This window comes from Penicillium brevicompactum (genome assembly GCF_028827555.1).
Source record: "Penicillium brevicompactum strain IBT 35665 chromosome Unknown utg000003l_segment0_segment0, whole genome shotgun sequence".
Classification (NCBI taxonomy): Eukaryota; Fungi; Ascomycota; class Eurotiomycetes; order Eurotiales; family Aspergillaceae; genus Penicillium; species Penicillium brevicompactum.
In genome coordinates, this window is record NW_026623206.1 from 4583653 (window position 1) to 4600290 (window position 16638).

At 47.7% G+C, this 16638-nt stretch overlaps 4 protein-coding genes across 4 annotated transcripts; 2 read left to right on the forward strand and 2 right to left on the reverse strand.

The window, feature by feature from the left end:
- Positions 1–2620: 2620 nt before the first annotated feature.
- N7506_005471 (uncharacterized protein) lies at positions 2621–4497 on the reverse strand (the record flags this gene model as incomplete). Its single annotated transcript, XM_056954765.1, has 4 exons — positions 2621–2911; positions 2969–3752; positions 3829–4084; positions 4425–4497. 4 exons carry the CDS (start codon positions 4495–4497, stop codon positions 2621–2623), a joined length of 1404 nt encoding a protein of 467 aa, XP_056813654.1.
- Positions 4498–5038: 541 nt separating this feature from the next.
- N7506_005472 (fungal specific transcription factor domain-containing protein) lies at positions 5039–7142 on the forward strand (the record flags this gene model as incomplete). Its single annotated transcript, XM_056954766.1, has 4 exons — positions 5039–5158; positions 5215–5927; positions 5988–6967; positions 7057–7142. The coding sequence occupies 4 exons, from the start codon at positions 5039–5041 to the stop codon at positions 7140–7142; spliced, it is 1899 nt and encodes a 632-aa protein (XP_056813655.1).
- A 2337-nt stretch (positions 7143–9479) lies between these two features.
- N7506_005473 (DUF952 domain-containing protein) lies at positions 9480–9968 on the forward strand (the record flags this gene model as incomplete). The annotated part of the gene is made up of 2 exons (XM_056954767.1): positions 9480–9764; positions 9852–9968. 2 exons carry the CDS (start codon positions 9480–9482, stop codon positions 9966–9968), a joined length of 402 nt encoding a protein of 133 aa, XP_056813656.1.
- A 1616-nt stretch (positions 9969–11584) lies between these two features.
- Positions 11585–12799, reverse strand: N7506_005474 (uncharacterized protein; the record flags this gene model as incomplete). Its single annotated transcript, XM_056954768.1, has 1 exon — positions 11585–12799. One exon carries the CDS (start codon positions 12797–12799, stop codon positions 11585–11587), a length of 1215 nt encoding a protein of 404 aa, XP_056813657.1.
- Positions 12800–16638: the final 3839 nt, after the last annotated feature.

Genomic DNA, 16638 nt, shown 5'->3' on the forward strand with positions numbered 1-16638 from the left:
ATACAGAGGGCTGGAAGTTGCTCCCTAGATTATATTTTCCGGAAATCCACCCCGAAGTATAGCTTAAGTGGAGCACCCGTAGTTAACATATACAAATCAAAATGTGTTCGTCTCTGCTTGAAACACCAGGCTGGATTGAGCTTAATATCAAACAAAACACAGAACAGATATGGTTCCTCTAGGCCCTACATGTAAACAGGCACCTTGGTCTTCGCGGTGGTCTAGTGGTAAAATAATACTGCCAAGCGCCCAACACACCTCAACTGTCAAAATAGCTAAAAGGAAAAAAAAAAAAAAAAAAAACTATTATATAATGCAAGTCTGGTTAAATCGATCTACCGCAGACATTAATTCTAAATATATATATGATATACAACAGAAGTTTAAAGAGCACCTTGAAAAACACCACATCTAAACATTGCATATAAAAGTTTAACTATTGTCTTATGACAGAAATCAGTGACCAGTATTGTGTGGGTTCCAGAACAGTAATATGAACTCTCTAAGTAACTAAAAACATGAAATTGACAGTTTTGTAAAGACATGCTGACAGAGTAATATGCACTTTTATGTGAGGTGTCTGATATTGATATCATAAGATATTTTGGGTAAATACCCAGAAATCCACATGCAGATCCACCATATTTCCGACAGGATCTTCAATATACGGTTATCTGCATAATGGTTGTATCAAGCAGCAGCGTCTTTCCTCCGCATTTTCCCGCCACTAGGCTATTACCGGTAGAGACTTGAGTTCCTTGACAGCAAGAAAGGTGCCGTGCATGAGTGATGAAAATTTGAGCCGCTCTATATTGGATTAATATTGGATTATAGGTGGTGATTATTTGCTGTGGTGTCTGGGAACAACGAGAGATAAATACAATCAATCACCTTCCGACCAAGAAGGCGTGCCGGCATTTCGCGCCCCAAGTCACTGGTAGCTAGTCCTATGAGAGTTGGGTGTATCAGTTAATGCTACTTCCCAGGCATCGGACCCGTCAAATACCCCTTGAAGCTGGAGCCCCAATTTGACAGCCCTGCGCTATGACATAAAATACTGTAAACGTCAGAATTTCGGCTGTTCCATTTCCGGAGCTCAAAATTTGCTGCCCCTTATAATTGGTCCGGCTCTCAGGTCCGTAGTGGGAGCCAACATATCGCCGAGACTGCGGGAGTGGATGCTGAACCAATGAAAATGGGCAGCAATTATCTCTTTCAAACATGCCTCGATTGCTTGGTGATTGGTGGAAACGCTTTCCGTCAAGTGCTACCATAGTCCAATGAAGCCCGCCGAGACCGAACTTAAGACCAATATATTTTTATCGTATGTTTTCTCGTATACTTCTGTGTTGCAAGGTGATGGGTGCTCTCGCCGTGGTGCACTCAAGTCAAATCGTGTTCGGAAGACTGTCGGCTTTTAGCACCATTATAATCTAATAATGCCCAAGCCAGATGACGGGTTTATCAGCCAGTCCAAGGAGATACATGGGACATATTCTCTTGAGCAAACATGGTGAAATAGCAATTGAAGATCCTGCAATGGGCACGGTATATTCAATGCAATCATAAACTTATGTCAATGCTAAGGATTCAGTCGAGGGTACGTTGGAAGACAAGCCCAATGCTGGACAAACACTGGCTTCAATGAATGGTACCCTCATCCATCCCAAATTCCTTACAACAAAGAGGTTTTCCCCGAACAATATTTCCAGGAAATAACGAGGCATGCCACAGTCACAACCTAGCGGGTCTATCGGGAGCGGACATGGTGTTTTACAACCAGGCAGGTGACCTTCATTCTCCCATCACACAGTGGGACACAACAATTGCGCCCCGTCTTGATGGCTCAATTCAAAGCGCCCGGTGGGCTTTCTGGGATTGGCTCGACTGCTTCACTCCGCTGGCTCAGCACCAACCTTCTTTGCGTGACAGTACAAACATCGGGCAGGCGGATTGCATACCGGGGTCTACTACACGTCGCAATTATGTGCGTACCACGTTAGATAGACTTGGAAAAAAATTTTCGACGCAAGGTTGTAGCAAAAAATCAGACTCAGGTGTATGTTGAGATTCATGAGATTAGTTAACTAACTAGTTAGTTATAAGATCTTATTGCCTGACCTATCAGGCCTGAATCTAACTATCAGCTCTGAACCACTGTGAAGCTTGTTTCCCGTGGATCCCTTCATAACAATTCTTCTCGATTCTGAACGAGCGCACCAAATAGATCTATAAATTCTCGGTGAGCCACATAGTATAGAAGGACAGGCTTAAATAATCTCTTTCTCAGGGAGCATGCTACATAGATATACATCATATTTCAACAATGTGGATTTGGCCATATGGATCTCGACATATAAAAAGGGAGAAGAGTCCAACTAGGTCCCCATACCCTGAATATACTCCTTACTGATCTTCATAGATTTTGCTATTATGCGACACTGCAAGCCCCAACAGCAATACTCCGACATACAAAGGTAATCCCCGTAAAATACCTCAACAAGGGTCAGACATATAATCTCACGGTGGTCGATTCAAAGAGACCCAAGACGAATGGCGGAGTTGGTGAAGATACAACTTTCGTGCGCTGTGAATCCTAAGCTGAAAATGATCTGACCTTCTACATTGTTCTTCCATCCCATCCCAAGACCCCTTCTCCAAACAGGAAAGTGTCATGAATGAACCCGATGGGCAAGGTCTCTTTACTTACCCGGAGCGGCTTCCGATGTACTTTGAACAGAGGACCGTCATCAAACATGAAATACTTGAGGTTTTCGGCCATTCCTTTCTGCAGTAAATGGAGCAGGTATCGTTCCAGGCCGATATAACTCCCCTCTGTAGGATCTTGGATCAAATTCACATAGAGTAGCCGAATTTGGGGAGACTTCAATACTGCTTGGATGGTATCCTCCTGCAGTACGATTGTCAGAAAAGTCTCCACGGTGGGGGGTAACGGGCCTATTCTTACTGGCACAGCTTCCACTATTCCAATTCGCAATTCTTCAATATTGGCGAACCGGTTCACGAATCGATCCAACAACACATCGTCCAGGAGGTGGTTTGCCAGAGCTCTTTGTGGGTCGATCGAGAAAACCTTCAGTGTCGCTGAATGTAGGTTGCCCAGAGCCTCTAGGAGAATATCGAGACGCTCCGGCACGCAAGCGATAGTTGGCGATGTGATACTGAAAGCCTCCAAACCACTAAATGAGTCTATAAAGTCCTTCAGCCCATGCATCACCAGGTTCGTAGTTAATTGTTTGGGTCGAAGATTGGCCACGACTGAATTCTCCCAGAACACTGATAAATCGGCAATATCGAATCCCGGGCCGACGTTCAAGGTCAATGTCCTCAACTTGACCGGTGAGAGCAAACTCCACAGCGCACATGATGGCCGCCCCAAATCCACAAATCCTCGGAGATCCAGAGATGTGAGTTGGAATGGGACCTGGCCACACCATGTGCTGGAGACTTCACTGAAACGTAGCATCCTATCTCCATCAGCCCACATGGTCAGCTCTCTCAAGCGAGTGGCGGTTTGGAGAACCGATCCTATCGACCGCAAGACCGATTCGTCGTCAATTTGGATGAGAGTTAAAGCCCTGACATTGATTGGAGGCCAAAATTCCAGCGGCGGGTGAAAATAAGGCGAGGGCGTGCTGTCAGTGCCTAGACGCAGTTGCACTTTCTCCAGGGTCGGTGTGAATATTACGGTGGTGACGAGATGTTGAGTAGGGGATACAGCTAGATCCCAACTGTTCGATGCGGTTAGCGATGCTCCTAGTCGGCAATAGTTATAAGGCCTGGGTTAGAAAAGCACAAGCAAGGAACCAGTACTTGAATTCCTTCAGATTCGGCATCCGGATGATACAGGACGCGATGATATTGCTAAGCATCCTTGCAGCTGGTGAAAGCATACTTTGGGAGCCCAGATTCGAGTCAATCTCGTGGTAGATCTCGTACCATGATCCCGTGACCAATACCCGCTGATTGTGCTTGAGGTTGGTGCACCGTGGATCTCCGAAGGTATCCAATTTCAGCTGGAGTGGGTCATTTCCCTCAATACGGCCGGGGTTATGAAATTGGACTGTGTTATACAAATATGGAATGATTAAGGCGTTCCATTTGCGACACGCGCAAGCCAATATAGCCAGATCGCTAGGGTGCAGCTAGAGAAATTGTCAGTACCAAAAAGTATCATGGGTGACGAGAAGGACAGCCAACATAATCTCTGAGAAGCTCGAAGAACAAAGGAAAATTCTGTACAATCCCCGCCATCTTTGTGATAGTGTGGACAGAAAAGAGATAAGTTATGCGGATTTCATTTATAAGACTTTGTACCACCCGGACGCCAACAACCGTTGTTTATGTAGGAACCAGAGGTTTCAATTTTGATATTAGATCGCATGACGTCATCGCCAACTCACCACCAGGTAAGAGCGAGCTGAGTGCAACAAAATCTGCGGCCAGACAGCCGTTGAATGAGCCGTACAGAGCCATTATTACCGTAATCTAAGTTGCGAAACTTGACGGGTATAATATCATACATATAGATATAGAGAATCCTGTCTCACCAGTCTCGGAACGCATGCGCGGTCAGCGGAACTCAAATCCTCGTCTGGTTGGGCATATGACGTATGTTTTGCCAACTAGTGTGCTTTGCCACATGGTTTTGTTGGAGCACCTGAATAATCCTGCACCTCTCTGCCGTGTCTCCCCCTCCTCCCACCCCTTTTGCACAACAGGTCTCTTATCTTCGCCGGGAAAATGGTTTTTTTTTTTTTTTCTTTTCACAACGCCTTTCACAGAATTCCGGTTTAATGCGAGGTAATCAAGCTCGCATGTCCTTGTAATGTTTGACAAAGTTCCTATTCAACGAATACGCCGTGAAAGTGCGGGGATCCCCCGCCCACTTCGAACGGCTCGTGCCTGCGTTTCCTGCCAACAGCGCAAGAGAAAATGTGATGGCGGGAAACCGTTGTGCTCTCAGTGTCGAGCAGAAAGTCTGACATCATGTGTGTATTCGGAAGGCAAGCTAAAGATGGAGCGAGAGGAACTAGCCTTCACACGACGAAAAGTCGAAATATATGAAGACTTGCTTCGCGATCTTTTTGATAAAGTTGAAGACAAGGATGCACAGCGTATAACAAAGGCTCTCACCGTGAGTTCACCAATAGTTAGGCATAGCCGCGCGGAATCTCATCTCTATTTTATTAGGATCCAACGTCTGGCTTTCGCCGACGTGAGCCCAGTCAACCGAGAGCTTCCTCCCCGTCTTCTGTCTCCTCGGTTGGGTCTCTTGATGCCATCGATTCGGTCGACGAAGACATCAACCGCAATGAGCATAGCAGAGCCACGGGGTACATGGGGAAAAATTCCGAAGTAGCATGGATGCAAAGATTGGAGGCAGAATCCAGAAGATGGAGCTGCGAGGATAATTCTGCGGCGGGCATACCTCACCATCAACTTCCAGATGAGGACTCCTTTTCCTCGGTCAACTATCATCTGGATGATCTATATTCTCAGGACATAGCATCTTCGGATCCTTTCGCACTGGATCCTTTCGCACTACCAGATAAACACTCAGCCGACAAACTGCTTTATGCCTATCTTGATAAGATTCATCCTTCTTTACCGATCATTCGAAAGGATCTTTTCTTGGCACAATACAGCCAAGTCTTATCCAATTCTCAAATCAACCCCGGCAAACGGTGGCTTGGAGTTTTGAACATGGTTTTCGCAATTAGTTGCCAGTTCACCAATTTGAGTTGTTCTGATAATGAAGGTCAGGCAAATGAGAGGACATTCTTCCGTCGGGCAAACTCACTCCTTGCCTCCGATGATCTCATCAACAGCCACGATGACCTGCAAAAAGTGCAGTTTATGGCTCTTGTGGCATTCTATTTTCTGACGAGGTCTCAGATCAGCAGGTATGGTACCAATATGCTTCTAATATAAGTCCGACACAAGAAGCCTTCTAACTCTTACAGGTCATGGAAAATGATCGGTATAGCTGCACGTGCAGGCATCGCTTTGGGGCTCAATTTTCGGAGGACGAACAACAAGCTCGACTCAGCGTCAAATGAGGCAAGGATGCGCTTGTGGTGGTCAGTATTTTATTTAGAGCACCTCCTTTCTGTCATGACTGGGCGGGTTTCCTGCTTAGGTGATGGTTCTTGCTCGGCACCCCTACCTCTGCCGTTTGATACCATAGAAGGGAAAGCCTTAAGTGGGTACTCGTCACGGCAAATTCCATACTCAGCAGACGTTCTATGGCTGATCCAGCAACCCGAGCGAACTGAAAATCGACCTGCATGGTTGAAGGATATGCCACTCAGCGAGTCTCTATACTCCTTCTACCTGGTCGACATCGCTCTCATTACCCACAGAATCACCAATAAGGTGTATAGTACCGACATTGCCAGTCGTGGTTGGGCACACATCAAGGATCACGTCAGTCTCTACAACAAAAAATTGGAGCAGTGGCTGTCTGAGCTCCCGTCGTCTTTGGCATTCGATGGCAGTCGAATGAACCATTCGCCCTACCAAATATCTCTCGCACTTCATTACTATAGTGCTTGCATTGTCATCAACCGGCCTTGTCTCACGCGTCCGGAGACTGACGAGAAAACCGGCATCCAGATTCCTCGGTCTATGTTCGGCAATGAAAGTGCTATGCAATGCTTGCATGCTTCGCTGGCCCTTCTGGAGGTGATACCAGACCACCCGGACACCCAATGGGTATATAATATCGCTCCCTCTTGGGCTCTCTTGCACTTCATGATGCAAGCCACGGTCGTTCTACTTCTCCATCTCTCTATTGGCTCAGTTCCACTGTGTACTGAAACGGCCGCGATGGATGGGCCAAGCGAAGATGTTGCTGTGATCGCTGCTGTAAAAAAGGCGCTTCGATGGTTAGAACTTCTCGGAGAAGACGAGCAATCCTCCAGAAGAGCATTTGAGTTCTGCAGTAGGTGTTTTAACCGCATATCCGGTAGCCAAGGGCCGAATATATACCCAAGTTGATAGGCAGCAAGCAATGCACATTACATTCCACAGCGTATTATTGGGATACTGAAGGTGGAGGAATCACAGCACCCTCGGCCAGCAGTATCACCGGCGGATCACAGAAGACTAAGTTTTAGGATCGAACAATGTTCAGCTTCGTAGTACTGAGCGTGGAGGGAAGCAGGGAAAATGAGCTAGTTTGGGTGGTCTTGGAGCCTTAGCCCGAGCTGAGGCGGCGGACTCTTTTTGTTACTCGGTCCTGATCTCACTGTGGCATAATAAACCTGGCAGCAAGCAGAAGCCGCTTCAAGAGACCTTTTCCCCGTCCATTAAGGATCTTGCTATTGAGTGGATTTGGAAGAGCACACCACCGAGCATGCAAGCCATCGCTTTCCGCGGAGCACTGACGGTGATCTTGGATCGGGCTCACTCTAGTGCGCTGACAACGGTGTCCTGTCCATCACTAGCTTGTAGATCGGAGAGTTATTTCACAACTCACATGCTTCCGGGGTCAAGACCACGAAGAGACGACAAAGAGCTCCGTGGTCCTTGCGATCGTTTATAGTGGTCTAAATGCATGGATCTGGTTATTTCGCGACGTCTTCGACGTCAGTCCAATCTCAGACAAGATCTGGCAGATGTTCACATGCCTACGGCATGACAAGTCGCGCTTTGGCTTTGGGGAAGCATCCAGAAACGGGACTGTAGATCAGCTCGCTCGGATGCTATGGTGGAGGCATAGATGATGCGCTTTGACTAGCCAACGCTAACTCAAGCCTTGTCTATTTGATCGACTGGCTGCTTGGCACAGTAGATCTTCTAGGCTTACATTTCTCACAGGCACTGTCTGACTAGCTGGTTCACGATATATTATATAAATGTCAGGACAGTAAAAATTTCAGTACCGGGTCAAGGGGGAGAACTTATCAAGTGACTCAGACACAAGCCTGCTCGATTTTGCAGAGTCAAGGAGATAAATCGTTGCTGGGGGTAGAGGACGTCTTTATAGGCTTCTCGGCTTCTGTCAATTAGAAGCTGTGCAGGCAGCATTAAAGAACACCTGTCCTAATCGAGCCCTGTTGAAACCCACGTCTTCTTTTTATCGCAACTATTTGCAGCGACATCTTCTGCTTTTGGATGCTCAGCGAGAGAGACGAGCAAGAGTCGTGTTGAGCAACAGCATGCTGAGTTGGTCAAGAAGCGTTGGCTGGCCGTTGGATCCTTCACGGCCCTCTTAAATGAGGCACTGAGTACTATTCAATCCGCAATGACAGGCTCATAATTCGTGTTCTGATACCTCACCTGTGAGTGACTCAACGTTGAATCACCGAAAAGCGCCTACAATTTCATACTCGAAATCATGGACTTTTTTCCTAGCCTCGCTTTAGTGTGGTGTTGGTTGTGTTGAGTTGTGGGTCTGTCATGATCGATAGCCGTGCTACCGCCAACCCCCACCGTCAAGCCATACCCCAAAGAGAAGAATACAAGTCGCATCCCAAGACCGAATGCATTCCACGGCATCAACGACCGCAGGCTCTTCTCCACGACAAAACTCCTCCGAACCTAATCCTGCTGCTGGTAGGCGTGAATACCGGTCTACTAACAGGTACAACTGGGTTCGCATATGCACATCCATCAAATCTGTTATGTAAAGTCCTCTGCTTTTCAAGCATAACTAGTCTCCGACACCCGCCATCTGACACCTACAAACTCCCCGGTTTGTATAGCGTTGGCAACATGAATATCGTTGAGCGGCAGCAAGCTCAGCCGCGCGGGGATGGACGCGGGCGTACGGGTACTAGAGGCCAAGGTGGCGTTTTTTATACCCAAGGTGGTGTGTCTTGTTGGGAAGGGTATATAGGAGGTTGATTGGAGGGTTCGTCATGGCCAGCCGATTCGCAAGGAGTTTCACTATGGATTACAGTGAAAAGGAGAATATGGGCTGTACGTCTGGATTCAAGTGGAACGGAACACCTCTTTTCATAGCTACGACCATTAGCGGGCTGGCGGCCGGAATGCGGCCTGCGGAGAAAGAGGCTATCTGGACGGCGCTAGGGAAGTGGGTGGTAAGGAGGAGAGAGGAGAGGGCACTGCCTTCTGTCTGAATACAAGTCTAAAAGGTAGTGCGTCTGGCTCGATTACGTATGGTTGATTGATCAGATACGTACCGAGAATATCGGAATAATAGATAATTCTCAGTCCATGCGACGGTCTCACCACCTTCCACGTATCCATGATTGTACATGCGGGTTTCGAGCTAGGCGCCCAGGTCTCCATAATATCCATAAACTGTGGTCTCCTGTTCCATATTTGATAAGAAAAGACTACTTTGCTTACGGTCACCGGCGCTGTACTGCAAAAATGCAGTGTGCCGAGGAACTACGTCATGGATGCCTGTGGTGTCCATATTTAGTCACACTTAAAACGCTCTCAATGATAATTCACCTTCTATAGTGGTTTTTTCGTGCGAAATAATGGAAAATTCCGCGCCCCTCTACGTTTACAAAATTGTACCGTCTACTTGTCCTCTCCGAGAACCACTTCCCGACCGACTTCCAGTCAGTCTTACCGATCAATCTTCAGGGTTCATTCACCTCTTAACGGCGCTGCAAGTACCAAGTGCCCTTAGAGCTGTATATAAAGGCGAGCCATTAGTGTATGTCTTGCGGATCCCGTACGATAAGGTTTTACAAGACACTCGTTGGGAGACAGCAGACGGTGCAACAAGCGAGGCTCTACCGGAAGAGGAACTGTGTCCAGTAAGTACCTGTCAGCGTATCCAACCTTTTGATCCAACTTTGTTTTCCATTGCTTCTAGGAAATGTGCGAGCTGACCAATAGAGTAGCATTTGTACAATGGGCTCAATCTTGGGCGAGACGATATTGAAAGCATGGCGGTGTGGATAAACGAATATGGGTGGGAAAAGGGTTTATTGCAGGCTGGCCCATGGCTTTTATATTGAGGATGGGGCTTTTCAAACATCTCGTTGACGTGCACTTTCGACCTCCGCCCTATTTGATTGCCCCTGAAGAAACTGAGATTGTTCCACCAATCGAATGCCTCATGCTTTTGTTACTCAACAAAAAAAGATTCAGTGTCACTCAAGTTGTCAGACTCGTGTAAATGTACACCTAAGATATGCAGCGATACAGTGTGTGTGTGTGTGTGTGTCTGTGTCTATGGAATTCGTTTTTCCTGAATCCTCGTTGAGTTGGAATCCTCAATTGAGATACAAGTGTGACGATCCAATTCAGTCTATACAAGCCACCCGGTACATTGGGTTTCTCGGACTCTGGTGAACGTTTCGCATAAGCAACTTTACAACAACTTCACCCTCCGTCATGATCCAAAGAGTCAGGCTAGTGCCACTGCCCGAAATGACCACCGCAGTGCGAGAAAGTCAGCTTATGGTTGGGCATGGGCATTTCCTATGTCTGCTGTCGTAGGAGACTCCAGCTAATGAACACGCCATCCTCCCAAACTAGGGATCCATAATATAACTACGGCGTCTTACAATCTTCCAGTGAACATCTTGATATTCAATCGGAGGCTATTCTATGCCCTTTCTACTGTAAACACTCGATCTCGAAGTTAGACGCTGCTTTCCATGCGGTAATTCTTCTTGAATTGCTAGGTAGATTGATTGTTTTCTCTATTGACAAAGTAGGACAGGGCAACCCTGGATCTCCGACATATGGGAGCCGTCGCAAGCTTGTGAGTAATCTCACGTACTTTAATATCCACTAATTCAGTGATAACGATGGCCGTTGCTTCCTGTGAGGCGTGATACCCGAGTCCATCACATCAGCCATGCTCTGCTGCTGAGAGAACACAGTTGAAGCCCGATCGTGGTCTAGCAAGCGCCATCTGAAACAAGCCCTGGTAAACAAGTCTCCGTCGTCATTTACGACGATCTTTTGTGACGTGATATCGTGCGAGTGGTAATCTAAATGTTTTGTAATCGCAGCGGGCATGCGCCTAACCCATTCTCCCGAAAGCAAACAAGACATGGATCGCTGATTAGGGATAGTAATTCAACATAGGATGAAGGAGATAGTCCATGAGTTCCCACGGCCGAATGGCTCTTGGTGGTGTTGTTACAGACCCTAAGCCCACCCTTCACGGTGAATCTGCTCGGACCCGATATGCCAGATGTCATCCAGAGCGCGGTGAGCCTGATAATATAAGATCGACGCTCAAAAGGATAGTCAAGGCAGGCAATGTAGAGAAACCGGAGACTCCTGTGCGTCCAGAGCAACCGACAAAGCAGCACATATTTGCACAGGAAACCAATACCAGGGGCTGTGGGTAAATGATAGTAAATATATTATTTTTTTAAGTTGGTGGCCATCGTATAGCCATGGCAGCAAATAAGAAGACGGGTCTCTAAATATCAAATGTAAACCAGCGACTTGATCAGATAAGCGGTTGGTGGGCGCGAATAAAGCGCGAGACGTGGCAAGGAGGAACAGAAAAAATGATCAACAGCAGACCGTAGGCGACAGCAAGAATTTTCGGGGGTATGATGGGTGATGGGTCATAAGCTAGACGGAAGGATTCCATACGCTCCAGTAATTCCTAATACGGCAGCGGAGATGGTGACACGTGCCAATTCCCCATGGTAATATTGGTGTTATAAAGCTTAGCATAATTCGGCGCGCTGGCAGGGACATCCCCGTACACTGGGGGCACCTCCTTATCCCAGCTGATACCGAGACCGCTGTGCTCCGTGACTGGTAGATGAAACCGCATGCGGAACACATGAGCAGCGCCGGCGGGCGTGATGAGGGGGATCTTGCGATTCGGGCGGATGCCCTCGGCCACGATGAGTTCGATGACGAGGTCGTGCTTAACCTCCAGGCCGTCGTGGGCTTCCACGTCGCACGCTGGATTGGTCGTTGGGTTGATACTGGCCTCGAAATGAATGCTGACTCCAGCGCCCGCGGCGTTGAAGTCCGTCTTCAACCCGTTCTTCTCTTCGTTGCGGCCAATGACACGCGTCTTCTGATGCAATACGCCTTTGCCCTCGCCGTCGTTTTTGTGGGCGTGCTTGTGGCACGCGGTCGACACAATTTTCTGGTGCTCTTCAATACACCACATCATCTTGAGAGGGCGCCAACATCTTTGTGTTTCGCTCTTGCTAACCATATCGCTTAAACTTATCTGGACGGGGAAATGGCCGATCGGGTGGACGACTGATGGCCGTACGGTGTTGGCGGTGAGCTTCATAGGTGGGAAGATTCGAATGGATGACTCGTCGTTACCGGGGAAGAGGGCACGGCAGACGTGAAGGGGTAAAACTAAATTGAAATCTTTGCCGGTGGTGCTGTGCGCGTGCGCCTGCAGGGAGTATTCGATCCGACCCAGCGAGCTGTTGCAGGAGGCGGGGAGATAACCCGGGAATTGGAAACTAAGTGGAAATTCATGGCTTCCGCTCTTGAAAAGCGACCCGGTGAGGAAGTTCCAGTGAATCAACTCCTCGGTGCGGGTGGCGCAGTTTGCGCAATTGTTTGATACGGGTTTCTTGTTGGTCGTCTTGGAGATGAAGCGCGCATTGAATTGATTCAAGGTCACCTCCCCGGCCAATTCGGTGACTGAGATGCGCAAGCGGCCTGAGAATAGTGCGCCGGTGGAAGAGGAAGGTGGGCCATAGCAGACGAGAGGTGGGGACTCAACCAGAATGTCCAGACATGCTGTCGACACATCGTCCTTGCTAGAACGCTCGATGGAGTATCTTGAGACCCGGCGATTTTCGTTGCTTTGATTCTGGTGCGAAAGGATTGAGCAAATCATGGAGAGCAGTTAGTGCCGTTTGGGAGACTGCACGCGACCTGAGTAGGCGTCCGGCTTGTCTCGTAATCCAGACTAGGGAAAGATCACCCCCACTTTCTATCATCTCACACCGCCCGATAGTTGCCGAAAGGCGCTAGTGGGAGATTGATTCTCCAACGCCTCCTTTCTGCTAAAGGGTCCTCTTGACGATCGGGGAACCCCTCAGTATACTCTTCTAGGAACAATCAAGGTGAATGTAGACTGAACTCCAATGATCTTAATGGGGGAGCGGCCGTGTGAGAACGAGATCCAGCATTAAGCATCTGTCAGTGGCACATCGCCACTAGTGCCCGCTCCGGAGAGGATCTACAGAAGAGGAGCTTACTAAGAAGCAAGCCCCTGAGTTCTAGTATGTATGAAGAACCGCCAGGGATAAATTTGCGAAGGCACCAGCTGTTCAGTGATAATTAGTTGCTACGTACGAGACCTTACCGATTCATCGATCGTCGACAGCTTCGTTTGAAGCGCGCGTCGCGTCATACTTGATGATTGGTGCAGTGGACGTCGCATCAAGATCTTCTGGCTGCTCTGCAAGAGTTGGGTCGATCGGGTCCTCCATGCTGGCCATTGATTGCTGCCAACCTCCAGGTGCTGCCTCCTTATAGTCATATTTGTGAGGTATAGGTGTGGCAATCGGCGGTGTGCTCGTGGTCGAACGGGCTCGGTGAAAATCCTCAATTTCTGCCAGGCATATTCTGGCCAGATATTGTGTCAAGGTGGTTGGGTGCAGTCAAAAAATATTTGATTGGTCATAAAGCGAACAACGCACTGAAGAACGTGGCAGCAGTACATTATCAATGACAAAGAAATGTACTTCGCAGCAAGTTGGCATCGAAGGAACATTCGAAGGGGAACAATCATACAGCGCACGGCCCTGGCGGTCTGCTGCTCTCGTCACTGACGTTTAGCTTTCGATCAGGCGGTTTGTGATGATCGGATCTTCTCTAGCTTTCTTTGCTTCAGCCTAAAACTCCTGAAGAGAAGAATGGTAATGGTAGCAATATCGCAGTAGGCCGATTATTCACTAGTGATATGTCCCTTTGCGTTGCCAATGGACACAGCCTTCTAGATGAAGACAGATGCAGCTACTGTACATATGGCGGTTCCTGCCGAAGCCCGCTGAAATCTAAATCAGGTTTACTTTATGAAAGTCGTCACTCTTACCAAAAAGGCTTCATGGTACTATATATATGAAGGCCACTCGACATTAATTCCAGCAGTACATTTTTTCAGTCCAGATCCTTAATGCTATGGCTCAGGACTCCGCCTCTCATAATCCAAGTATGTACCTACTTGAGTCCCGCTTGGCCATAAGGCTCCCATTAAAGCCCATCTCAACGCTGACAAATCGACCTGTGTAATCGCTGTAATGCGAACTTCTATTAGTCGTACAAAGTTCAAAGTTGAAAGATAGATTGACAGTAGTTATACTAGTACATGTCCAGACACTCTATCCATGTCTACTCAGGCTAGCGACTTGTTCCTCTACATGTCAGCTTTCACTTTCCCTAACGAACTGCACTGGGTAGAGTTCCGACTAGTCCACTTTGACCGGAAATCTGGCGAGAGTGCAGGAGAGCATCTGTTCTTCCTACCCCGAGTTGAGACGGCCACGTGGAATCTCCGCCGGGTACGCGGAAAGTTGCTAGATGCAATTTTCGGGCATCAATTGGCGCCATAGACATTAGCTTCCGACTGTCCCTTTGGCCTCGCATGGAACCCTTACCACATTCCACTCACTTGACACTTCCTTCGCTAGTTGCGCTACCCACGAAGGTATCCCTTGATCCAATGTTTTTTGTGCATAACATACTGGGTAACTACAAGTGAGATTGGTCCAAAAGTTGCATTACTATTCAGCATTTTCCAGTGAGCATAAATTAAATGGGAGGCTATTCCATGCACTAAATTTTGCAAATACTTCGAAATATAAGTTTCTAAGCAGTAGTTCTACTTGATTCGAAAATTTAACTATAGTAATTCTATGCTGGAATAAGGCACATTGTCTCGAATAGACAGTTCTTCACCCTTCTCTTGCGTCGTTCAAGGACCCTGAGAGATTGAGGCTGGAAGGGTGGTTCCAATAATCAAGTACGCTAGTCAGTTGTTCTCGAGACGAATTCAGTGCCTGCCCAAAAAATCGCAGCCGGGATAGCTGTTTGTCGTGGCGAACCTGAAGACCATCTCTCACTTTTCTCAGGTGCGTGCCAGCCTCCTTCAAAACAAGGTTATCCTGCTCCAGCTTCTTCCCATCGATGTGCTTGGACACGCTCGACTCCCAGAGGCGTCGATAGAGTCCGACAAGTCGAGCTGCTAGAAAGGCGAACTTGGGATCGTCGCGCTCGAGGTCTGCTAGAACCTTCAATATCGGTTGAAATGGCTCGGTCGCCAGGATTTGTCTTGTTTCTGCTTCCTGTGGCGAAGGCAAGGGCTGCAATGGTCAGCAAAAGCGTTTGAAGTCGAATCGTTTCACTTACCAATGGGACACGGTCAGAACTTTCCAGTGATTTGTCTTTCTCGCTGGAGATTGGCAACTCATTGGGCTGCTGATCTGCTTCATTCTCCTGGCCTGTCGAGCAGTTTCGGGAGTCCATTTCGTCCGCAGGAGAAAGTCACGGGTCTGGACAATACCATTTCTATCGGTCCTTCGTGTTTTATAGACTGCGCATGCGCAGACACAGGCAAGTATGTAGTGGATTTTATGATCACCACAACTGTTAATTGATGCAGTGAGATTTTGACTGGAATTATGTTAGTTTTCGGCGGGCTGTTGACAGTGTATTGAACAATAGGGATAGTCGGTCGGGGAAACCGATCACGCCTCACGATGTTGAGGACCAAAGATCAACGCTTGTTGAGGATATGTATTTCAACCAGACACTTCTTTCAGTTTCGTTGAATGCCTCAGAAATCCGACAAATGGAATATCGTAGAGCCTATAGTTATCTAAAAAAGAAGTTCGAAAGGGCAACAAAACTAAAAAAAAAAAAAAAAAAAAAAAAATTGGTATCTTCATGGTCGCAAGTTCAGAAATTGAGTGTTGACAACAGGTGGCCAAGCTTCAACGGGTTGACGGGCCGAGCACGACCTCGTTTTCTGCAATCTAGACGGACAGACCCACAGCTCAATACAACCAACACCACACTAAAGCGAGGCCAGGAAAAAAAATGCATGGCTTCTCAATATGAAGTTATAGGCGTTGTTCAGTTATTCAACGTTGAATCGCTCATAGATGAGGTGATCAGCACACGAAATGTGAGCCTGTCATCGCGGACAGAATATCTCCCACAAAGCCTCAATTTAACAGGGCCGCGAAGGATTCAACAGTGAGCCAGCGTTTCTTGACCGACCCAGCATCCTTATTCTCAACACCAGTCGACTCGTCTCTCTCGTTGAGGATCTAAGGGCATCAAAATGTCGCTGCAAATAGTTGCGGTAAAGAGAAGACATTTTTTCACCAGGCCTCGAATAACAGAGTTGTCCCTCAACGCGTTCTACCAAGCAGAGCACTTACGCAGCAAGAGCCGAGAAGCCTATAAATATGTCCTCTGGCCCCGGCAATTTGCTCTACAATTTATTCACTTGACTCTGCAAACTCGAGCAGGCTTGTGTCTGAGTCACTCGATAAGTTCTCCCCCTTTGACCCGGTACTGAAATTTCCACTGTGCTGACCTTTATAGAATACATCGTGGACCAACTAGTCAGACAGCGCCTGTGAGATATATGACTCCCACCAGATTCACTGCCATTCACGCCAGCCGATCAATGATACGAGTTGTGGGTTAACTGGTCAAAGTGTC